We start from the raw sequence: 24,150 nt of genomic DNA, 5'->3' as shown, positions 1-24,150 counted from the left end.
ATCAAAAAACACTTTGTGTTATATGTCATTTTTATGAAAAGTGCTATACAAATAAAGTCTGATTGATTGATTGATTTATAGAAATGAGTATGTATTATAGGATAACTGCCTCAAGAGAAGTGACTAGATGCCGCCATAACAACAGGTATGACCCGAGGCAGCGGATGGCAAAACTTGGATTCCAACTCGAGGAGAAGGAAAGGAGAAGTTTGTGACAAAAAGCAACAACAACAACAACAAAAAATCAACATAAAATCCATAAAACATGACATAATTCTGAAAGTTTGTTTAAAAGACAGCAGACGTTTACAGGCCTCCAAACTTTGACCTTCACGCTGATGAAAACTGCTCTTGGCACACAGTCTATAAATATCAAAAACAGAAAGAAAAAAAAAAAAAAAAAAGGATAACTAAATAGTTCTAAAATGAACATTTTGATTTGCTAATCTCTGATGTGTGTTATCTCTTCACTACAGCTCGCCTCAGTTTTCTCCAGTACTAATCAGAATGGCACAGAGACACAGAGCCAGGAAGGCCTTGCTGCTGTCACTTGAAGGGTGACGATGTCCTGCGGTCTGTCACTGAGATCATTCAGAGTGGAGGCCGACGGGCCTGCGAATGACAGATCGAGGCTTCTTGATGATCTAAAAGACTTGCAAGTGCAACCTTGAGGTTTTTGTTTCCTTATTTGTTTCATGTTTCTGATTAAACAAAGCAGAAGAGGGAGCGCAGGTTGGTCGACAAAGACTAGAAACCGTCACCACGAGTCAACGAAGATCAAGGATATTGGTCACTGTGCTCACTTTATATTTCAGGGAGTGTACCTCTAAGCTCCCTGTTAAATACAAATGAGATGTTGTCAAACTTCAGCCTCTGTTTGTGCCCCCGCCCCCTCCTCCACTCTGGATGGTGAGGTGTGCATTTCAGGGACACACAGTGACCTAGAAACACAGAGCCATCCCCTTATTCATGCTAAGTGAAGGGGCTGCATTCACGCTCAAACGGAGGCCGGGTCTCCCTCTTCTTGCAGGCTTTTTTACTGTCCCTTTCAAGTGTAGTGAAACAAAATGACCTGGAACAAACAGTCAACAATGAGGCCTTTAATAAGAGCTGTACTGGGGCCTGCCCACAAGTGGTTTATCCTTTCACTGCAGTTCCACAGAGATCTTCAACAACAAGGGACAGTAACAGACCAAAGATTCAACTCTCATTTAACATAACCATGGTCAGTTTTTTTTAATGGATTTTAGAGCTGACAATGCACGAATGGATTTAAAGGGACAGTCTAACGTCACTTCATCATTAATAATAAACACTTTCCTGCCTTGTGCTCATCCTGGAGGATTTGCACGATATGCTCCCAGCTCCGCTGGTGCTGTAGAAAAAGAACAGCCAGGTTGTGGTACTGTTTCACCTGACTTGATATTGTGCCAGTGTTATCTCTATCAGCAGGGATCAGAGAATGCTGCCTGTCTGCCAAATTATAACTTTGCCAATGCCTCAAATAAAAAAATAAAAAAATGCCCTAAATATGTTTGGGTCAGTATGAGAGGAGAAGCGCCAAAGAGACAAAAGATCAGAGCTTTGTTACCGCGGGAGGTGGATGACGTGTTGATTCAAATATTGCTTTGTTGCAGCATTATTTAACACATTTAAAGCATTTTGGAAAGCAGGTTTTTTTTTTGCTGTCCTGCAGGGAGAATGAAATGTGCAGCTCACTTAGCTCTGTCAAATCTGCCAAGGAGAACCTCTAAAGCTCCCTAATTAACACATGATTTCTCTTTTGTTAGCTTGTTGCTAACGTGTTCAAAATCTGAAGTGTAAAACCAACAGCTGGCCTGAGCAGTTGCCAGGAAACAAGCCGATAATCCAGGAAGTAATTGGACTCATACCTATCCCTAAAACGGAGAATTATTAGTTTTACCTGATGGAATAAACACATAGAGAGCCCCTTATTTTGGGGTTAGCGTTAAACAAAAGACATGTAACGTGTTAATTAGTGAACATTAGAGGTGCTGGTGGGTGGTGGTGGTGGTGGTGCTGGTGGGTGGTGGTGCTGGTTTGACAGAGCCGGACAACTGTTTCCCCCCCCGTTAGTGCTAGGCTAAGCTAATTTACTGCTATTTGTAGCCTCGTGTAATCAGACGTGAAAATCAATCTTCTCATCTAACTCCAAGAAAACTAAAACAAGCCTTCTTCCAAAGTTGTTGAAGTATTCCTGTAGCACTGCTGGCTCTCGGATTACCATACTTGCTGCAGGTCAGTTCATCTTGTGAGTGCAACATACCTGCAGTATAACGTCCTCTATTTGCACAGAAATTAACTTAAAAGACCTGCCAGCCAATAAAAATTCTTTCTTTACAATGGCTGTAACTCTTTGTCCGATACGTTCTGGCCACTGTGTTGTGAAACCAGTTTGGGCCCTACAAAAAAAAAAAAAAAAAAAAAAAAACTAAGTTTGTTGAAAGATCCCAAAAGAGAGCTACACAGTGATCAAAAACAAATGATGGAGCAAACAAGTGGCATGTGTCAACAGGATCTCCTGGCCCGATGGTAATCCGTGTCGGTGTGTTCAATTGGGGCAGACGGAGGTCAAATCTTTGTCTTTGCCATCATATAAACACAGCAGAGCCCCAAACTATGTCAGATGATTGGCAACAGAGCTTATTGTGCCGCAAATATCCACTACTTTTTTTTTTTTTTTTGCTTATGCTCTCCGTCTTATCTTTTCAGAATGTTTGCTTACAAGTTTTTACGGCTGCCAGGTGAAGAGAGCTTTTGTTTTATTGTCCGACCACAAAACTATCTGAAATTTAAAAGTATCTAGTTATTGACAGAGTGAGATTTGACATGTTTGCCGACAACACACAAGATGAAATTCCATGGAATGATTTTCAGTGTTTGTCTTGACTTATAGCTTTTGCATTCTGTGATATTTATAAACTTCGCCCTTGGCAGAGCAACATACACATACGCAGGCACTAGTCTAGGGCGCCTAACCTTTCCACCACTCTGTGACATTTCACAGTATGATTTATGAAATCCACCGTGATAGATGCACCCTGCCTCCCGGTCGTTATCATCCCCCGAAGTTCCATCCCTCTCGGAGGCAGGAGTCAGATCCCCCCCCCCCCCCCCCACCCACACATCTCGCCTCATGTGTCTGCCGCTGCTAATGTCCGCATTGATTTACATACGTATGGAACTATATGCCAACGGAGGTGACTGATGAGGGGACAATTATCAGCGATGATGTCGGGCCCGGGCAAGGGAAAAACTTTCATCAATATCGCCGTCATTGTTGCCATTACATTGGCGCCGCTCCAAGGCCGGCCGGCCGAGCTGTTGCCAGAGTGTCATCAGTCCTCTACGCCGCTTAAGTCCTGGACGAGTGTGTTACCATCATAAACAATCCAGCGGTAATGATCTGAAATGAATGCCATCATTACTGGGATGTGCCAGATGTCTTATCATAATAGACACGGTTGTAAGAGCGATTTTAAGAACAAGGGTTGAGAGTCATGATCTGACACGTAATCCTCAGGTACAGAACAGGCACTAAATACGCGCTTTTTAAAAACACAATTCTCTTTCGTCTTTTCACCTGGATTCACCTGCTCTGCGCGACTTATCTGCTCCCCAGATCAACATCCTGTGATCTGCGTAACTTTGATGACTCAAGCCAAGTCAAACACCCAGCGTCTCAGCTCATTAAATAATGACTCGTTGCAGCGCGCAGCGTTTGATATGGCCGGGTACGTCATTCGCAAGAAATAAGATGAAATGCCAGTGCACGGACGAATATAGCCTGTGCACACAAACTACTGAAACTCAAAAAGAGACAAGGTAAAACACTCCCACACACACACACACGAAACCTCCCAAATGTAAAGAAGCACATGTGAGGAGGGAAGGAGCAATAAATTCAGAGGATGACGAACAAAGGTTTCCATTCATGAGAGACAAACTGGCTGTCCTCATCAGGAGGGAACAAACTAACTCTTTTAAATCGTTTTTAAGGTTAAACATTGAGGTCATGTCATTCCGGCATCATCAGTGCACCTTTGCAACACGCGTCGAGATGAAGAGGTGAATACTAGCATTTGACACACAAACGGTTTGAAACTATGGCAACGCAGGTCAGGCGTTGCTACGGGGACAGCCACAGTTTGCATTCCCCATATAGCCGAGACGGAGCTGGGGTTCACCCTGCCGTCTCCTCGACGCCCGGTGCAAGAAGGGGAGGCACGTACACTTTCATTCCTCACTGAATCCAATCAGCCTCTCTTTGCATCTCTTCCTGTCTCTGCTGCCGTGTTTAGCAAATAAACTTACGTGCTAATGTGACTGGCACGAACTCAGTCGGGGACATGGCAGCTTGTAACAGAGTTTGAAGACCATAAACACACACAATTACTGTTCACCATCTTGAGAAACACTAACATGGGCTTAAGTCTCTTCTCCCCTGGACTCACATACACTAAGAAGACTCCGAGCAGGGTGTGCGACTGTGGGAAGGCTGATTGTCTTTGACATATGCACAGTAAGGGCAGGAGATCCGGGGTCGGGAGCCTGTCAGATGCAAAACACACACGCTTTGATGTGCACTTCCAACGTGCTGAAGCCACAGCGAACTGATTCAGCTGTAACTCTTGCATCAGTGGACATTTCAGATCAGCACTATAACTGCACTGTATGTGTGCAGAGTCATATTGACAATTTAAGGGCATCCCCTTTTTCATGGACCACTGGACTTACTTTCGAAATGATATATCCATTATTTGGACCCTTCAAAGTGACTGACAGTTGTGGTTATGCCTTACGTTATGGTAAAGTATACGACCAGATTAGATCATTTTAAATGTAATATTTGCAGATCGGGATGTCTAAAACAGACTGGAGCACTGGAGGTCAGTGTGGGTTCAACCCTCTCAAACTTGAATATACACTGATTTAGACAGATGCTGCTTAGTGATGCCTCTGCTGATGATTATGGTGAAGATGAAGACTATTACTGTCGCTTGACCTACCTGCTCCAAGGCAAGAAGAAGAATTCAAGGACCCGAATAGACCCCCCTCTGCTCTCTTATTTGCGAGTTTATTTTTCAAGACAGCGAAGTATCCAGATTATTACTAATGTCTGCTCCTTCTCTAGCAGTCGGCGTATGAAGGAGGCCTCATTCCCTGCTAGCGCTGCCTGCAGAGGCCTCATTTGTTTCCCATGAGATGGACGAGGGACTGCTGCAATAAAGGAACACCCTTGGACACTAAAACCCCTTCAGCAAACATAACAGTAAGTTTGCATGAGATCCGATAAAATGCATAAAATCAAACACAAATCGAGTCAAAATATCAAATAAGCAATATGCATTTTAAAGGCGCGATAGTTCAAGTGCTGGCAGGTGCAAGAGGGCTTCAAGAGTAACTAGTTACAGGGTAAGGTAAAGAGATATGTTTTGAGCTTTATTTTAAAAGTATTAACCGAGCAGCTTCCCTGATATATAACAGGTAGTTTGTTCCACAGCTTTGGAGCGGAGCTGACAAAAGCTGAATCCCCAATTTTTTTTTTGGCTGTTGCTGGGAACCTCCAATAAACCAGCAGCAGATGATCTCAGTGTTCTTGAAGGCTCATAGTTCACCAGAGAGTTAACGATGCAACTCTGTCCGAGCCCATTAAGAGCTTTGAATGAGGAGGAGGACTTTAAAGTCAATCCTGTGTCTCACAGGCAGCCGGTGCAGAGCAGCCAGAACTGGACTGATGTGTTCTCTCCTCTTGGTTCTGGTTAATACTCCAGCTGCAGAGTTTTGGATGAGCTGAAGTCTATCTGTTGTTTTCTTTGGTAGGCCAGTAAAAAGTGCATCACACTAATCCAGTCGGCTAGAAATGAAAGCATGAATCAACTTGTCGGTCTCATCACTTGGTTAATGTGGGCCTTGAAACTTAGGTCTGAGTCTAAGATTACACCGAGACTTGTTATCTCTGATTCATCAGTTGCCGCAGATCATTTTCTATGATTTCTCTTTTTGTTTTGGGGCCGACTAGGAGGATTTCTGTTTTATCTTCGTTTAATTTTAGGAAATTATTGCTCATCCATTTATTTATTGCTAAAAGACATTCAGTGATGGAGCGCATAGCTGCATCATCATTTCGTTCAGCGCCGATATAAAGTTGTGTATCATCTGCATAACTATGAAAACAAATATTGTGCTGACTAATGATGTTCCCCAGTGGCAGCATGTAAAGTCATAATAGTAAAGGAGCGAGGCAGCAACCGGTCTGTTGGAAGAAGTGGGCATGGGGTCGGTCTCAGTTCTATATACAGGTTTTTTTTTTAAATTTTACATTTTACATTATCTGGAGAATTATTTTTTTGAAACAGCATGTGATGTTATCAGCTTTTCTATAGTGAACTCTACACTACAGAAGTATTTTCTCCTTTAGGAATGTTTTAATTTCACTCAAAGCAGTTAATGTAACAGTCCTGTTAATCAACTGTCAGCGCCGAGCCATATCCCACTGAGATAAAACAATGATCCTCTGCAGGAATGTCACAGACTCACCTCTGTAGAGTAACAGTTTGTGAAAAGAATTTGTTGCTGCATGTCAAGAGTTACAAATTAAGGCCACACTGAAAATAATGTCATGCACACTGGAGCTCCTGCTCGAAGGCTCACTACTCACATCTAAGAAAGTTTCCCTGTGGTATGCAGGATCCTTAAAGTAATAGTCAGATATTTTGGGAAACACAATCATTCAGTTTCTTAAAGAGAAGACTGACACCACTTTCATGTTAGCGTGCTAAATAGGAACTTAAAGGTAGGACATTAGATTTGCATGAGGACTGGAAACAAGGGGAAACAGGTAAACTCATAATCAGCCCTGCGGCATCTGAAACGGATCATGAATTATGTTATACCTTCTTCATTTTGATTTTATGGAGGTTTGTGTGCCAGAGTATCTCCTGGGTACAGTGACATCTTGGAGTTCTGTATGACAAGATTACCAGGAAATACTTCACACTTATCAGTTTTGTTGTGAGGAAGCAATAAAATAGGAGGTTTTTATGAGTGATTATTATGGAAGTTGTTAGGTTGAATATTTGTTTACCTTTGGACAGAACCTGTTCAGCTGTGTGAAACCCGTCTTTTTAATCTTTTTTCTAAGGTAAGCTGACTGTCTGCTCACTCTATCTAATGAAATGTACTTAACAAAATAGTAAACTATTCCATTTAACTCAAATAAATATCACATAATTGAATAAACTAAGCAAATACGCTGACAAACTAAAGCTTGAAGAGTTTGGATTTCTGCTAGATTACAGTAACAGGAAAGTGAAAGAAAAGGAGAGAGGTGAGAACTGAAAGGTGGCTTTACCGTGCTGAGCAGGCCCGTAGCACAATTGATTGGAGACCCGCCAAATGCTCACATTCCTCCCTTTTTCTTTTGGGACTCAGAGATCTGGGGTGTCAGAGAGCAGCTGGGCTAGACTGTCATCAGGGTCACAGTTATTCTGAAGGGACAAGGTGAGAAAAACAAACAAAAACAACAAAAACAGGTGAGGAAAAAGAGGCTAGAGGCGAGAACAGAGGCAATAAGGAAAACACACAGCAAACTCACTGGCTCTCCCCTCCCCTGTCCTCATTGTCTCCTCCCGAGTGTGATCGACTGGAGGGAGGTGCTCATGCAGAGACACCAGCTCTGAGGGAAAGGCACGCACACAACAACATGAGAGACATGGGAGTCTGATCAGGTGGGGTGTTTTGTACAGTAGGTTGTTCTACAGACCTGTTTCTGGAGGGAAACAGAAGGGCTGGACACAGGAGAAGGACACAGGAATTCCAGGTCACAAGGGTTCCTGTGGCAGAGCTCAGTCTTGGCTGGTATTCCAACCTCTCCGTCTCACGGTCATGAGCCTGAAAGGAGGAGAACCAGAGAAGGAATAAACACATTTTTAAAAAGAAGAGTGTTAAATCACAGATTGGGGACAAGCAAGCAAGTCCGGTGTTTTACCTGAGGGGTCGACTGGTGGCCTCCACCTCAGGATGGGATCCTCTGTGGAGTTTGCCTGGTGGGTGCTGGTGGTTTCTATCCTTGGAAAGAACCACTTGGTGACAGGCGGATGTTCGGGGAAATGCTGCCGGGGCAGAGATTTGAGCTGCTGGACCACAGACTGGAGGATGGACCGAGTGTACGGGACGTGTTACTGTGACGAGGGCTGCCTCAGAACCAGGGACTGCTGCTTCGACTACTTCACAGAGTGCCCAGGTGAGTGTGGACGGATCAGAGGAGTAACTTTTTGTATACGCCTTTAAGTTTATGATACCAGTTGTGCGATAACCCGTCACAGGAGATAACCTGAACGTCACAGGAGTCACTGAACGCTTGCTAAAGACGGATTATCTTCTGAATTTATCAGACAGAAGATAGAAAATAGTTGGAGAAGAAAGATTATTTTCAGTGTCTGACCATCACTGGGCTGCTTATCACACTCTAATGACAGAGCTGACGGGGCGAAAACACGCCACATTTCCAAATACATGTGAAATTGTTTGTGCACATTGATCTTCAGTCCTGTCAAACTCTCAAAGTGTGTTTAGTTCTGCATTCTCCACCTTCTCACTTGTACAGTCCACTTACAGGCTGATACAATGTCTGCATTTGTTTTTCTTCTATAACATGTGTCCCACCTGCTACATACACAGAAATGCAATAATCATTGCAGCAAAATAACTCGGGCAACTCCGCGCCTAACCCCATTTTCAGTGGACTGGTCCACATAATGGAATTAGTACAAATATTTGAAGAATGTGATTCTGTCAATCAGTTGTAGCAATTACAGTTCCAGTCAAACAAGCCGAGCGTATCTAATGTGTGTTATAGGCCGGTAGTCACTAAAATCTGCATGCTTAATACATCAAAGCTTGATCACGGAGCACAGACAGCAGCTGAAAAGAAAAATCACAGGACTTGGTCGGTGAATGGGTTGCTTACTTGGCACACTCTCAAACTATTTGTACAAGACCAGGAAACACTAATTCTACAAGTCACAATTGATGCTTCATTGATCTAAAGTTATTTCCTGGATATTTAGCTCCATTACACTGTTTCACAGGAATATTATATATTATATTATAAATATTATATATTTATATAGGCTGCAAGAGCAGAGCCAGGTTTCACCGTTAACTGAGAGTTGTCACCTCTGCACCTCTGTTAGGTCCCAGCATCTTTGAGTTTTACTGCAGTTTTGATTGTTTGCCACAACTGAGGATATCCTGTAATAATGTTTCTCCCCACAATGTGGCTGCCAACACCCAGCTCTGGACTGTGCTGTGAGTGACTGGAGCTTTTGGAGCGGCTGTGCCAAGCCCTGCCGGCCCTCGGTACGAGTCCGTGTTCGCCACATAGAGCAGCAGCCCGGTAACAGCGGCGAGCCCTGTCCCAGCCTGGAGCAGCGAGCTGGCTGCAGGGAGTACAGAGACCACCAGGGCAGACACTGTGGACTCAACTCAGGTACACAAACACATGAATATTCCCCGGTTTTACTGTTACTGCAACTGGCTATCCTGTTTGTAATTGGTAAGTTAACTGTTACGTTGTGTAATAACGGAACTTGCTTCTTTTATGAGGTCCTGCATTCATCACCAGCATGAAGTTTGGCAAGGGAAGGCCCAAGCATGACAGCTATGGAAACCCCCTGGACTCAGGGTAGGTTTCACAGTCTGCTCCTATACAGCTGACACACTCCCGAGTGTGGAGCACACACCACCTCAGGAATCTTTCAATTCAAAGAGTTGAAAAGTTCATCAATGCTGTCTGAGGGTAAACCTAATTTTCCTATGATACTGTGTTCTGAGAAAGTGATAACAGCCCAACTTTTCCACCATCTGCATGAGGTAGCGGTAGGTGTTTGCCCACCTGGCCGTCTGTCCACAGACCATTAAATATAGCAATGCTGAGCGACGGCCCACAACCCTTTGAAATTAAACACTCATGAAAAGCACTTTCACAAAAGGTCTGCATGACAGTAGGTGAGGTATTGTTAGCAGCTCAGTATCTGTAGACTTAATTATTGTCATTTTCATTTCATAAGAGGCGTGTCAATGCTACACGGGATAAAGAAATGACCGTGAAGCAGCTCATGGGCCAGTCTTAAACTGGGTGATGTCCTCTTGTTGTGTACGTTCAGTGTTTCTTTCGGCCCGTTATCTTGATTCATTGGCGCTAATATGCCAGGAGTCACAGTGGGACCTCCTTCATGACTCTCCCCCTGCTTTCCCATCAGGTTCTGTGTGGAATTCACACTGGAGTCGCGGACACCTCACTGCACAGTGGAGAACCGACCACACACACACTGGATGCGCTACATAACAGAGGGCTTTAAAGTGTGTGTGGCATGCCAACCTCCTGCCATGCGAAACAATAGTGGCAGCTGCCGAGGAGACGGTCAGGAATCAGACAAGTATGAAGTTATCGACCCTTACGTGTGTGTGTGTGTGTGTGTGTGTTTTCAGCAGTGTTAATATGAGGAAAATATACGAGTATGCATTAAACTCTAGCTAGCTCATGAAACTTGTAGACATTGACAAATCCGAGTCAGCCAACTCCCGACTCTTTTAACGACGACACTCAATGTGCCCTTGCCTCAAGCAACGGAGTAAATCAGAGAAAAGGGTCGACACCCCGCACTGCACAGACATGAATATGCAAGACTATGCAAATATTGGTGTTAAAACTAAAGAGGCCCAACTGTGTTGCAGAGAAGCTCTGCTTCACTGGCAGGCGGTCGGGAACCCTCAGTGCACCGGGACGTGGAAGAAGATCCAGAAAACCCAGCAGTGCACCTGTCCACCACAACACAGCTTCGTCTTCATCTGATAAACACCAAGCGCTGCAGAACTAAGCACAACATGTTTGACAGCCAGGATCTCCTGGGACCTGGAATAATGTGTTCCCATCAGACGCCTCGACACCACAGGCTTTCAACAATAAGAAGAGACATTTGGACTTGTCACTGTAGAGAAAGCACAGGTGTGTTAATGAGGGCTGCGGTCCACTTAGTGGAGGTCCTGCTTCTGTGCATGCCAGCTCACAGTCTTACAAGAGACACTTGCTGGAAGTGAGCCGTCAGTGGTTCCACCTATGGATTCCTACTGTGACAAGTCAAAATGTCTGTCATGGAAAAGGTTTGTTATGTTTCTAATATGTGACACATTGATATAAAAAGTATGTTCCAATCACTCCTGTTGCCATGAACATTTCAATTGTTGTAACAGCTCAAGACACTGTACAGTATTTCACCTTCTAGTGCACATTAAGCACCAATCACAGCTGATTTTGAACATTTTTATTGTAACACAACGCTGTATTCATTTTTTAAAAATGTATCTTACAAAACATAGTAATTTAAACTGTCAAAACTATAAAGACTTTGCATTTCATGTTTCCTATTAAGCAGCCAAATGTTTCTGTGCCGCGGAGCGCCCTCTGGTGGTGGATATTTTTTGTTGCTTACAGGTGAGTAAGTGCACTGTACATAATTGGAAAAGCTCTTTCCCTCTTCAGGCTTTTCCTGCTCTCGTTAGAATTCTCCAGCGGTCTTTGAGCATGACGCCAGTGCGTCCCTCAAAGTCATAATCCAACAAGATTCGAGACCATTTCCCCCGGCCGTGACGACGAACACCAGCCTTCAGGTGTTGGTCCAGAGCTGTATTCCATTTCTAAACAAAGTAAAGCATTTTTCAGGAAATCAATCCAAATGAAAAAAAGCATCTATGAAAAGTTTCATATATTCACTCATTTGATTGGAATTGATTAAGCAGACGCAGCATCGAATGGGCCGTTTGCTTCAACTTACCCGACGTGGTTTTCTTGATTTTTGTACCATCGAGGTGCCCGGTGATTTCTCCGACATCATCTCGGATAACTCTGATGGCGGGAGGTTTAAAACGCGTTAGCTTTTGTTCATGCTCGGAAAGTAAGTAAACGTATTTCAGCATTTTATAGGAAATGAAAGTTACACTAAATAAAAGCAGAAACGGCAATCAAACGTACCATTTTGGGGGATTCTTCTGAGAGAAATAAAAGGCTTCTTGCACGAATCAGGCTTCCATACATCCGAAATTTTAGTTGAGAGTAGTTTTCGTTTTGGTCTGTGGAAGCGCAACAGTGTGAGAAAATGATGTGAATCTCAAACTTCAGCACACCCCACAGGTGCTCTATTGAATTCAGGTCTGGGGACTGTGGAGGACATTTGACTACACGATGATGTTCAGTCTGCGATAACGTGAGCTTTGTGACACGAAGTGCTGTCCTGCTGAGAGTCGTCATTACGAGGTGGGTACGTCAGTTGGGACTAAGGGGCACAAAGTGCGCCAAGAAATTATCCCTCACACCATGACACTGCCACCGGCAGCGCGAAATGTTCATACAAGGCGGGATGGATCCATGCTTTCGCGCTTTGCGCTTAAACCTGATCATACTCAAATGGGCTGATGAAGCCCTTCGGCTTCAAGTTTTGATGCGTTGCGAGTTCAGAGATGCTCTTCTGCATACCTTGGTTGGAATAAGTAATCGTACAACGTTTCTTTCGATTTTTCCAACCGTTCTCTGATGGATAATGGAAGTAACCCAGCGACGTATACTCTTAACCAGTCCGTCTGGCAACTACAGCCACTCTCTGTTTGATATATGCATGCATGACATAAATCAACCTTCTTGCTTATTCTCATGCGTATTTCGAACATCGGCAGGTCTTTGTGTCGACACGCCTAAATACACGGGGCTTTTGACACGCAATTGGCTGATTCGATTTTTAACGAGAAGTTGGAACAGGTGTTACCTCATGAAGTGGACGGTGGGCGTAAATATTAAATATATGAATCGATACAGAGCAGAAAGGGACGTGCAAATTTCCAGTAACACAACGAGGGTTAAAATGTAATTTCCTACTTTTTACTCTTTGTTGATTTCTTTTCCGTTTCTGAGTGAGAGCCGTCCCGTGACACCGCGCCCTCTAAACTTTCACTCGTCTGTGATGACCGGACCACCTTTGTAGCTGCCTGATAGATGGAGAGGCGCACATATTTAGATACATTATTTATGCATACAAATATTCCCTTTTCATAGTCATCTAAATCACCTGACTTACTGGTGTAAGTATTGCTGTAATGTGAAAGGAAAACTAATGAGGCCTGTCATTACAGTATCCAATCTAAGGCGACCCTTGCAGAGGTCATGGGCTTCTGTGTAAATCCTGAATAAGCGAGTCTGTTGGACCCCGAGGACGACTCTGCTGAATGTAGCAGTTTGCCCTTCCAACTAATTTGATGACAAATTGTCAATTAACTATGACTGATAATGTCACATCAGCACCTTCAGTTGGTCAGAACACCATTACTCAGAAGGACGAGAGCGTACTCTGCACACAAGATGTAAAAAAAAAAAAAACCTCATTGACTGCTCAAATTTGATTGTTAAACTGTGCCTGTTGGCTAGAAAGAAATCTTAAACCTCACAAATAGCTGAGCAGCAAAAACCTAAAAAAAATGCTTTTCATATACTTTTGGATTAAAAAATAAGTCAGAAGTTTCAAAGAATTTCAAACATGGTATACAGGAAAAACATTTCCTGATATCGGTGTAAAATATGAACTTTGTATGTCTGTACAACTAACTTCCTGCAGCCCAGTGAACCTGAATTATGTTGAAAATAAAGTCTATCTCGTTGAATGTTTTCAAAAATATCTTTATATGTATCTTACTATCCTAGTCTAGTGATGTATGACCTGCTGAAACGTGTTCAGTCTCCAGGTGGAGGAGGCGGAAAATCAAACCGGCCTATACAATGTATGAACTGGGCTGAAGTTAAAAAGGTGACCTTCTGTCATTCTGCCACAGGATGTGACCCACAAAGCACTCGGCTCACTCAGGTCCGGTACCTTGAGAAGGAAGTCGGAGGGATTTTTCTCCAGGTAGGAATCCAAGAAGGACTCGACTGTCTCCAGCAGGCAGCTGAAGCTGAAGCTGGCGAGCAATGGGTGGTCTGTGTCCCCCTGTTTCACTATTGTCAACAGCTTGACTCTCAAGCTCTGCTAAAAAAAATAAATTACAAAAAAAGGGTTAATTGTTAAACATTAAAATCTATCATCGAAGGCCAACAAATGTTACGCAATTGATGCTTTTGAAAAGAAAAGAGACGATGGGTGGACATACAGACCTGAGGGAATTCATGGTTATTCTCAAACCACTTGAGGTTGGAGGAAGCAGAAGATCTTTGGCCTTTCTCCAAGCAGATAGCCACCAACTACAAACAGGAAGAATTTATACACTTAACACTCAAAATAAGGACAAAGCACCAAACAGGAATCAGGAATTTAACCTGCAATATGATTTGAACTGTTAAATCTTTGTAGCAACCTGACAGAATGACATTGAAATTATTCAGTCACAGCGAGACACATTAAGAGACAAATTCACTGCAGGATTACCTGGACGAGCAAAAGAATGGTTACGTTTTTGAACAAACGTTCGTCTGCCACAGCATGTTCGAGCTTGGACCATATGTTGGCAGCAGACATCAGAGGCGTCACAGATTCATCTTCTTCAAACATGGTATCTGGAGAAAAGCAGGACATTACATCGTAAAAAAAAAAAAAAAAAAAAAAAAGTCTGTTGCAGTTTAGTGTGAATATATTTGAGAGTGAAGAAAGTAAGACAGTATATATATATATATATATTTAAACCATTCATTTTTGCTCTCCGTTTACCATGTCTCCACTGCGTGTACATTTTTCCATGTGCTTTATTGTAAGCCGAGATCAGTTTCAGCCAGTAAACATCGTGAAGCGTGGAAGCGAAAGCAGGCCCCACATTCAGTATTTTGGGGGAATAATGCTCTTTGCTCGTATAAATTATTTTTACGAGACATTTACAGAGTGGCTGAAGACGTGTCTGTGTTGCCCCTCACACACTTGTGTGAATCACGACTTATGACGACAACTAAGAAGCAGTGGCAGGTCATTACAGTTTTTAACGACATTGTACGAATGTATGTATCAAAAAAAGATGACTCACGAGGAGAAATCGCATATGTACCTGTCAAACACCGTCACAAAAATGTCTGTAACTTAGATGCTGATTCAGCAAACTTGCAATACTTATTAATCAGGAAGGGTGCTGCTGCGCTCAAACAAGGGGCAAGTTATACTTTCCTCTGACCTCTATGTGGGACCAATATTTACCCAAAAGCAGCCAAACTCTAATAACGAGGTGAGAGGTGAGGACTTCATCAGCTTCTTGCCTGCGCCGACTTACCCAACTGCTTCCCATGCATGATTCTCGCCAGGAAGGAACATATATTTATTTTCTCACTGAAGAAGTTTCCTTTAAAAGATGGATCCTGAGTCATGGCTGAGGGGGGAAGCAAAGACAAACAAATTCAGACTAACAGCATTTGCCACGAGAAAAGACAGCGCTCTCGTCCTCACTGTTATTGTTAAGGGGAAAGTTGTTTTACGGGCATTGTTACGTAGCTCCAGGACATATTTACCGTGTTATTGTAGTTACTCGGGGCCACTTGTAGAGTTCTTGCGACACCAGAAACTCAAAAAAACTTGATGCATATTAGTTGTGTTACATGATCTCGTTATTTTAATATGTATTTGCCCAGAAACCCAGTTATAACGGTATGAGGTTGTTTCTGTTTTGTCCCGTTTGTGCGCACGAGCTGTTGACTCAAATTAACAAAAACGGGAAAACGTAGAAAGCTCCCTCGTTATTTCTACACGCATTAATATTGAATAAGTAGTTAAAGTTCGGTAAATAAGTGACGAGTTTTTGTTGTTGCTGTTGTTGTGTGTTTTGAGTAACTCACCCTCGATAGTCGACAGCGTTTCACTGAATTCATCAAGTTTGCCTTCCTTGAAACGTCGACACAAACTTACAAACATGAAGTCCAATATCCATCCTGAAGCAACACCCGTAACGTGGGAAAAACGGATACTTTCATCTGTGCTATTTGCATCGGAACTGGTTTTATTGTTATTTTCCGGGTCCATCTTTGTTTGCGCCTTCTTTCGGAATTCGTCACTTCTTCTTTGTAATTTGTTTGATTCCCGCGCTTTACGCCAAATCTCGCTTGACAGACTGCAGCGCCCTCTGGCGTTAAGGAGGAGTGACTAAATCATCGCCTTTCAAAATTCAAATGAATGTGATGTCACCACAAAAAAAAAAGAAAGAAAGAAAAAGAAAAATCCTGGAAAGTGCAACGTTTTGCATTAGAACAACCGTAGAATTAACTCACTGAAACTAGTCTCTAGTTAATTCTACGGTTGGTTTCTGCAGACTATGTTGTTGCATTGAATTGAATTACAGTGTATGCCTCACTGAATATTAGGGAATAATATTTTTCCAGGCAGGCCAGCAGGCAGCCCATAAAATTTGATTAAGTTGTTGACTCTGCCATACCATTTCCCAAAATGTAGCCCAAATGGTACATTTTATGGCACAAGTAGGTAGGTGACAACATCTGTGCTCATTTTACTTACAAATTGAAAATGTCTGTGGGATATGAGCTCAAAAACTCAAATATTGAGGTCTCACATAGACATTACAAAAAAAAAAGATTCATCACTGCATTCTTGTATTGAAACTTGTTTTGTAATAGATACTGTCATCATAGCCCCGTGTGATGCAATAAATACAGCGATAACAGCCCAATACTGTCGTATAATCAATTATTGACCTCTTTTCGTTCCTTCAGAGTGGATATGTTCTTTCTCCTCACTGACATTACAACATAAAGCCTTTGCTCTTGTGGTGTGGGAGAGTTGGTTGTGTTCAGCATCAATGGAATTGAACACATTCCCCTCCAGTGATAAATAATGTATCAACCAGTAACACCAAATTGCTGGGTTGTCTGCACTTTTGGATATGAAGAACAACTTCATGTGCTTTTTTTTTTTTGCAGCGAAGGCAATCTCAGTTTTTAACTAGTGCAAGTTGGAATGATTTATAACCTTGTGTCTTTCGATCATATTACGTAATAATCCTTAATATGTAAAATAAATGCACCCACAAATGCAGATGTGGCCTACAAACATCAGAAAACTCCAGACACACAAACACATGAGTTATATACACATTTATTTGTTATTCTGCATATGCTAATAGACGTAATGGGGAACAATGCTCTACAGAAATGTTGACATACATGTACCATAACAAAGTGTTCTGTGATCACATAATTGTTTGGACTACTACATGCATACAAAGGTGTCGCTTTGTACAGAAACAGTCTGTAGCTCAGAATTTGTCTAATGATAATGATAATTCTCTCAAAGCGGAACAGAAAAAAAGAAAGAATCAGAAAACAAAAAAACTGTAAGAGGCAGAATATACAGAGACATAAGAACAAACAATGTCGCTTTATGCATTTTAGGGAGCAGGGTTTGGTAAGCACGCATGAGTGACACGGACGATACCCATTCTCTCAGAGAAAATAAAGACGTAACATTTCCACTCTGTACAGCATCACTGATGAATATGCCATCATGAGACAGTAACAGAGCACGGTCCTTTTGCTGTCAGCTCGCAGAATTCATTTCAGTATCCACACAAACTTCATCCCAAAGGGATGTAGCTGATCAATCCAAATCCCTTGTTTCTCTATCCTACCTGTCAAAATGAAGGATTGCTCAAGGCTAACACAGAGACATGAAGACTACAAACAAGGGATAAAGGAAAATTGAACGTACAGGTACAGAAAAAAAAAAAAGAGGTTTAACAAGAAGGTAATCACCTAACCTCCCTTTAAAGAAAAACAAAAATAAATAAATAATCCCAAACAACAACAACCACCACTGACTCCCGCATTTTACTCCGGAGAGTACCAAAGAATCAGAGTGTCCGATGAGGGATCGAACGTTTCACAAAGATAACTCCACGAGGTCTCACATGAATCTCTGAAGTCAGATTATGCTACTTTGGGCATACAATATGTACACAGACAAAAGAAAACATGGACCACAACTGATGCAATGGGACCATTTGGGAGGACTCCATTCCTTTTCACATCCCAGCCTTCCTGTTACCCACTGAATACCGTTCCTGGGGTCGTGCCATGGGGTTAGAGCCTCTGAAGCTGTTGGGACTGGAGCACTCAGTGGTGTCAGCATGGAAAATAAGAACCAGATGGATCAGCTCAGGGACAGTAGGGATCTCTTGCTGACTGTGGTCAGGTCTCCCTCTTCATCTCCCAACATCTGTCCCTTTGTTTGCACTCCTTGCTGCCCCACTGAAGACTGATGAGGGCGGACACTGAACGTGGTACACAGATTACCCAGGAGGAGGGAGAAATATTGCGGCTCCTTACTCCGAGGGGAGCCAAGACATCAATGTGGATTTGACAACATCACCTTTCAAAAAGTACAGAAGTTGACATTAGCTGTTAAAGAAAAAAACAGATAATCTATCCAATCAGAACATCAGAGAGTTATAGAAAACCTGAGAACTCAATAACATTACTTGTATCTATTACATAAAGACCTGATTTCTCCTATAAAATTAGAATTTTCTGTACAGTGCTATATGAACAAAGCAAAATGAATTGCTACCTTCTCATAAACAGCGCTGTTATGAAAAGGCACGCATCATTTCAACCACCGTATATGGCAGGAAATTGTGGTCGTGCTCCATTTTGGTTTAGAAAAAATAGAATCATTCTCAACGTTAATTCACAAAAAACACAAAATCCTTTGCTTGTGGCCATCGAAATGAGAGTGTTGATATCTTCCTCAGATATTTGTTAGATTCTTATGTAAATCTAACAGCAATATAAAAGGCCCTGGTGGTCAATTTAGATCCCTATTCCCACAGATAATTAAATTTGAGGTCCATTGATACCTGGCATTAAGGTTCTTGACAGCATGCTGCCAGCCATATAATATGAAAAAGTAAAAGTCAAATTCTCTTTTGCATTGTTTGTGAGATTCTGGTAGTTGTAATACTGTTTTGCCTCATATTAAAGATATAACATTTGAAAAATACAAGTAATTTCTGCCTGTACACTTACAAATTCCCATAGACATAAAATAAAGTGCCACAATTCTTGGCCTGCATAGATTGCAGTATGCGGTATTGCACATTCCACACCTCTCTGTGAAAAACAAACAACCATGGTAATGAGAAGAAAAAAGAAAGAAAGAAAGAAAGAAAGAAAGAAAGAAAGAAAGAAAGAAAGAAAGAAAGAAAGAAAGAAAGAAAGAAAGAAAGAAAGAAAGAAAGAAAGAAGGAAAGGAAGAAAGAACAATAAAGAATTCCTCCATGTTCTTCCTGTCAGAGACGTTCTGGTTTGTGTGGCTTTCACAAACACCTCACAGGTACACTCAGCCAATTATCATGCTGAAACAATAAACAAATATTCCAGCAATAAATTGGAATCAAAGGCAACATACAACAGATATTTTCAGTCAGTTTAAAACAAAAGCAAGAAAGAAGACGAGAGAGAGAAAGAAAAAGAGAAAAAAAAAACTCCTTTGGGTTTAAGTTTGACTGAAATAATAAAACACAATAAGTTACAGTCCAAGACACCACAGATATACAAAAAAAAAAAATTAAATAAAAGATGCCTTAAACTTGTCAGCAGGATCGGAGAAAGTAGCAGTAGTATGGAACAAATGTCAACCATGACGTGAGGGTGAGCACAATGCAGGTAAACAAACCATAAAGAAAATAAAACGTAACTACTGTCATAATACACGTTATTACCATATATGTCATGATGCAGCTGAGATAGATGAAAGCTTGTCAGTGTGCTTGATTTGGTCCATTGATATCAGAAGGAATATTGTCACGTTATCTGATAGTCTATCCCCTTTAAATCGCCAAAATAGATAATGATAGTGTAAAGCATATATCTGTATTAATGATCAGATCTACTGTGGAAAAGTCATAAATAGTCATAACTCGCTTTTATGGAATCTCACTTACCTACTGTAGAATTTTTCTACAATCAATCTAGACCTACTTATTTCACATGTTATTCTTAAATCTACTTTTAGATGTATATATCTGATGTCAGAGAGTAAATAAGATTCGTTCCTGTGATCTGGATGGAATCGAAAGGCTGAACGAGGAGTTAAACATCTTAAATCCTGTCCTAACTTCTGAGACTGCATGAATAATATCTTCAATAGCTATCTGGTAGTTCCTATTCTTACTGGTTACATACATATTTGGCAACTACTGGTGTACGCGTTTTAGAGGAACTGAGGTGTTTTTAGTTTTTTTTTGTCCTTCTTTTTGTTGATTCAAAGATTGAATATCGACTGCTCAAACTAAAAGTTCAACGGCTGTTATGGAAACCGAAAAGCGATAATGTCAACATTACAGTTTCACACACCATATTTCACAAGAAATAAAAGAAAGAAAGCATTACAGGGTCGTCATGGGAACACTTTGCATTTCCACAAAAGGTAATGATATGTTTTTTTTAATAGGTCGCTACGATGCAACAACCGGTCTGAGGGCTGTCGATTCAAACCCCTCCCACCCACCCACCCACCCACCCCACCCAACCTTCCCTTTTCACATTGCAAACACTTGTACCTTCAGTGACAGTCTTCCTTTGCCATCCTGTGCATTGTCCTTGCATTCGATGTCCTAGTATTTACAGTGGAGCGCTTTCAGCAAACTAAGCACCGTAAAATATGTCTTTTTTTTCAAAGCATGCTTTTTACAGATAAGTCCCTCTGTGCATTTCTCTCTTTTGCTGGAAAAGGAGACTGTCATTATGTACATTGGGAGGACCTGTGTTTACATTAGCTAATGACGGGCCTACTTTTTGAGCCCACTGTTTGTTCCGAAGTCATTCTCAAATCTGCGCAAAGCGCTGCAGTTTCTTTTTCAGCAATACACAACAACACAAGTAAAAGAGACTTGTCATGCCATGCAAAAATATCTTTCACTACAACCTTGACTTTTCCCCCTCCTGCTCTCCCGCACACCAGGCTGAGGCTGATGCAGATCAGCTTCCCCTACATTCACATGCTGGTTTCACAGGTTGGAGAGAGGCTGCCGTCCCCGGGGATCAGGTGGATATCTGATGTAAACATGTGGTTCTCTACTTTGTGTCCACTTTGGTTGCTGTCAGCCTTAACCTCCTCGCCTACCCCGACCGCACCTTGGGTGCAGTTTTGTGCTGCCGCCTTGGGTGACAAGGGCCCAACCGCAGCACCCGCCACCTCCATCAGATGCTTCTCCTCATGGTTCTCCGTGGACTGATCTTCATCACCGGGTGGGGTGTCTACCACCAGCGTCTTTGGCGACAGCGGGCAGGAGACTTCTTCTATGACTGGGCGCAGCTCCTCTGAACTGGGGATGAGCGGTGACGTCTCTCCCTCCGGGGACTCGTCTTCCAGGATGCTGGAGCTGATTTCTCCAGGAGAGGTAGTACTGGGTGGTGTTAGAGGGCCCTCAGCAGAGGTTTTGGTGAAGTTGGCCTTCACCCTTTTCATATTTAGGGGGTTATCCCCTCTTGTAGAGCTCTGGATATTCTCTGCAGCACTGTTGAAGAGCTCTGATCCATCACCGGGGTTGACGGATTCATAGAGGCCGTCTTTGAATATGATGCCAGGAGAACTCAGGGCAGCGTTGGCTCTCAGCTGGCTCAGATCCAGATTGGGTGGGGCTCTCGGGTGTCTGATCCGACACGGCCCAGCATCCTCCTCACCTGAGTTGGAGCCCTGCTTTCTGAAGTCCCCTGAAGAGCTGGCAAAGTTATCTGCAGGCGAGGACTCCACTTCCTCCATCTCCAGCTCCACCTCCTCTTTTAATGTAAAGTCCGGGCTGTGAGATTTCTTCGGAGAGGCGGGGGCAGTCATCAATGTGCTCAGAGTGCTCATGGAGCTTGTAGTGTTGAGATTGGTGAAGGACTGTGACCTGGTCATCTGGTTGTACATCTCCTCCAGTTTCTGAACATTAAGGTGCTGTGGGGTTCTGTTTGTGAGCTGCGGACTTCCGGTGGTGGTGATGATACGCTGGGGGGAGTTTTGCGGCAGAAAGTCCGGGTTTCTTTTATCTGGGGATTTGAGGTTGGTTTCGGAGGACGCATGCCTGGTTGAGCTGCCCCAGCGGCTGGGCGATAGGTGGTTGTCAAGGGAAGTTTTGTCCTCTCCTTTCTCTATCACCACGTCCATCAGTTCCATGCTGCGGGCGAAGGCGTCTTTAAGGTTCATTGACACAATGCTGCCGTTCCTCTTGGCTCTCTCCAGCGCCTCCCTCCTCTTGATGGCTTTCTCCTGCCTCTTCTGCTCCTTATAGAACTCAGAGAAGTTGTTGACAATAATGGGGATCGGCAGGGCAATGACCAACACTCCTGCAATACAGCACAGTCCTCCCACAATCTTTCCAAGTAAAGTCTGTGGGTAAATGTCACCATAGCCCACTGTAGTCATGGTGATGGTGGCCCACCAGAACGAGGCCGGGATACTGGTAAATTTGGTGGCATCTTCATCTTTCTCAGCAAAGAAGACCAAGCTGGAAAATATCATGATGCCCATGGCAAGAAATAAAATAAGCAGCCCCAGTTCATTGTAGCTCCTTCTCAGCGTAAATCCTAGAGACTGGAGCCCTGTGGAGTGCCTGGCCAACTTCAGGATCCTCAATATTCTCATGATTCGGAATATCTGCACCACGCGGCGTACATTTTGGAACTGTAGCACACTCTTGTTGGACTCTGTTAGGAAGATGGTGACGTAGTAGGGCAGGATGGCCAGCAAGTCAATGACATTCAGCGGGCCTTTGAAGAACTTCCACTTGTTAGGAGAGGAGAGGAAGCGAAGGAGATACTCCATGGTGAACCAGGCGATGCACACGGCCTCCACGTGGGCCAGCTGGGGGTTGTCGTTGGCCTGACCAAACTCATCCATGACCTGGAGCTCTGGTAAGGTGTTGAGGGACAGAGCGATGGTGGAGAGGACGATAAACAGGATGGATATGATGGCTAGAATCTGAAAGGAGAGAACAGAAAAGAATATGATATTAGTTCAACTCCAAGAAATCTACCCATGTTCATGTTAAAAATGATTTCCATGATAACTTTAAAGGGATTCTTTGTTAATCTACTATTTTGTCTCTCTCAGTCCACATTTTACGGCTTTTTTTTTAGCTTATTTGTTTGTGGCAGATGGGGGATACACGCTGAATAATCACAAGTGTCTGATTTGCATGAAGGACAGAAAAATGCATAAATAAGGGCTGAAAGGTGTTGAGCGTACAGTAAATGATAAGAACATAATGGAGTGTTTGTCTTTGCTTAAAAGGCACTGTGGAAGGGTTCCAGAACATAGGTGAGCACTCCATTACGCATATAAAGAATATAAGACATGCCAGTGTACATAAAGGACTTTGGAGGGTAGCGAGATAATGTTAAACGACTGGAGGTAGCAATGAGTGATTAGACCTTTGAGTGAATGCAGCACTGCAGGAAAGATTTATTGGATAAGAAGTACATTTAAATAAGGGGGAAACAACTAGGCCAGAAAGCTATTTTAGAAATAAAGGCGTGTGTGTGTGTGTGTGTGTGTGTGTGTGTGTGTGTGTGTGTGTGTGTGTGTGTGTGTGTGTGTGTGTGTGTGTGTGTGTGTGTGTGTCTAAGAGAGAGAGAAAGAGAGACAGACAGAGAGAGAGAGGAATCTCATCTATGCCAGATAAAAAGATAAAAGGATTTTGGCTCCACCTGTTGGCAACATTTTAAAACTCCCTCTGCCTGTCATTAAAACAAATACTAATTGCTTTCAATTTATAAAGAGTAAAGTTTTGAAAACTTGTATTGTTTGTTCTTGTCACATTTACAGTGAAAGCATTGTTTCCTGTGCCTTGTGTTTCGTAAAGAGATGGGTAAGAACATCCTGCATAATCCAGGGAGGTCAGCCCAGAATGAGCCTGTGTTTCGCCAACAGCTCTTTACCTTTACAGGATTTATTTACCCTGATTGAATAAATCTGGGCTCAGATGTTCTGACTGAGGTTTGATCTTTCTAAAAATGAGTGTGTGAGCAATATATGTCGAGGGGAAGACAGTGTTTGAATGTCACTTTGAATGATGTGATGAGTTCTATCTCTCCATGTCTTGCACTGCAATCATAGATGC

The 24,150-nt window shown here is 42.7% G+C and overlaps 3 protein-coding genes across 4 annotated transcripts in view; 1 reads left to right on the top strand and 2 right to left on the bottom strand.

Moving 5' to 3' along the window:
- Nucleotides 1–7,764: 7,764 nt before the first annotated feature.
- Nucleotides 7,765–11,423, top strand: LOC138623901 (somatomedin-B and thrombospondin type-1 domain-containing protein). Its single transcript, XM_069703701.1, has 5 exons — nucleotides 7,765–8,266; nucleotides 9,320–9,514; nucleotides 9,631–9,709; nucleotides 10,287–10,463; nucleotides 10,762–11,423. The coding sequence occupies exons 1-5, from the start codon at nucleotides 8,044–8,046 to the stop codon at nucleotides 10,877–10,879; spliced, it is 792 nt and encodes a 263-aa protein (XP_069559802.1). The 5' UTR covers nucleotides 7,765–8,043; the 3' UTR covers nucleotides 10,880–11,423.
- Nucleotides 11,340–16,082, bottom strand: terf1 (telomeric repeat binding factor (NIMA-interacting) 1). Of its 2 annotated transcripts, none has more exons than XM_069703698.1 (9): nucleotides 15,875–16,082; nucleotides 15,316–15,411; nucleotides 14,490–14,617; nucleotides 14,219–14,305; nucleotides 13,941–14,093; nucleotides 12,953–13,062; nucleotides 12,056–12,153; nucleotides 11,859–11,929; nucleotides 11,340–11,721 (listed from the first exon to the last, which is right to left on the bottom strand). In XM_069703698.1, exons 1-9 carry the CDS (start codon nucleotides 16,056–16,058, stop codon nucleotides 11,563–11,565), a joined length of 1,086 nt encoding a protein of 361 aa, XP_069559799.1. In that variant the 5' UTR covers nucleotides 16,059–16,082; the 3' UTR covers nucleotides 11,340–11,562. The 2 variants fall into 2 exon arrangements, with proteins under 2 accessions (XP_069559799.1, XP_069559800.1); XM_069703699.1 differs by having other exon boundaries at nucleotides 13,941–14,090.
- Nucleotides 16,083–20,587: 4,505 nt separating this feature from the next.
- The window catches only part of LOC138623903 (potassium voltage-gated channel subfamily B member 2-like), an 80,329-nt gene continuing 76,766 nt past the window's right edge, over nucleotides 20,588–24,150 (bottom strand). The window contains exon 3 of the mRNA XM_069703702.1: nucleotides 20,588–23,009. Coding sequence (XP_069559803.1) covers nucleotides 21,042–23,009 — 1,968 coding nt within the window. The 3' untranslated portion in view covers nucleotides 20,588–21,041. The remainder of the gene's footprint in view (nucleotides 23,010–24,150) is intronic.

Source organism: Brachyistius frenatus, unplaced genomic scaffold (genome assembly GCF_029030835.1).
Source record: "Brachyistius frenatus isolate BFR_SWC_R1_liver_20210118 unplaced genomic scaffold, ASM2903083v1 Contig_47, whole genome shotgun sequence".
Lineage (NCBI taxonomy): Eukaryota > Metazoa > Chordata > Actinopteri > Embiotocidae > Brachyistius > Brachyistius frenatus.
This window is presented reverse-complemented; position numbering and strand designations above follow the sequence as displayed.

What these genes read in the sequence shown, in the direction of transcription:
- terf1 (XM_069703698.1), bottom strand. Translation starts at nt 16,058, where the DNA reads ATGGACCCGGAAAATAACAATAAAACCAGTTCCGATGCAAATAGCACA. An exon ending in CCTCCGACTTCCTTCTCAAG is followed by an intron (nt 13,063 to 13,940) that starts GTACCGGACCTG and finishes TCCATCTATCAG; the next exon opens with GCAGCTACAAAGGTGGTCCG. An exon ending in CAGAAGAATCCCCCAAAATG is followed by an intron (nt 11,930 to 12,055) that starts GTACGTTTGATT and finishes TCCCGCCATCAG; the next exon opens with AGTTATCCGAGATGATGTCG.
- LOC138623901 (XM_069703701.1), top strand. Translation starts at nt 8,044, where the DNA reads ATGGGATCCTCTGTGGAGTTTGCCTGGTGGGTGCTGGTGGTTTCTATC. An exon ending in ACACTGTGGACTCAACTCAG is followed by an intron (nt 9,515 to 9,630) that starts GTACACAAACAC and finishes TTCTTTTATGAG; the next exon opens with GTCCTGCATTCATCACCAGC. An exon ending in GACGGTCAGGAATCAGACAA is followed by an intron (nt 10,464 to 10,761) that starts GTATGAAGTTAT and finishes ACTGTGTTGCAG; the next exon opens with AGAAGCTCTGCTTCACTGGC.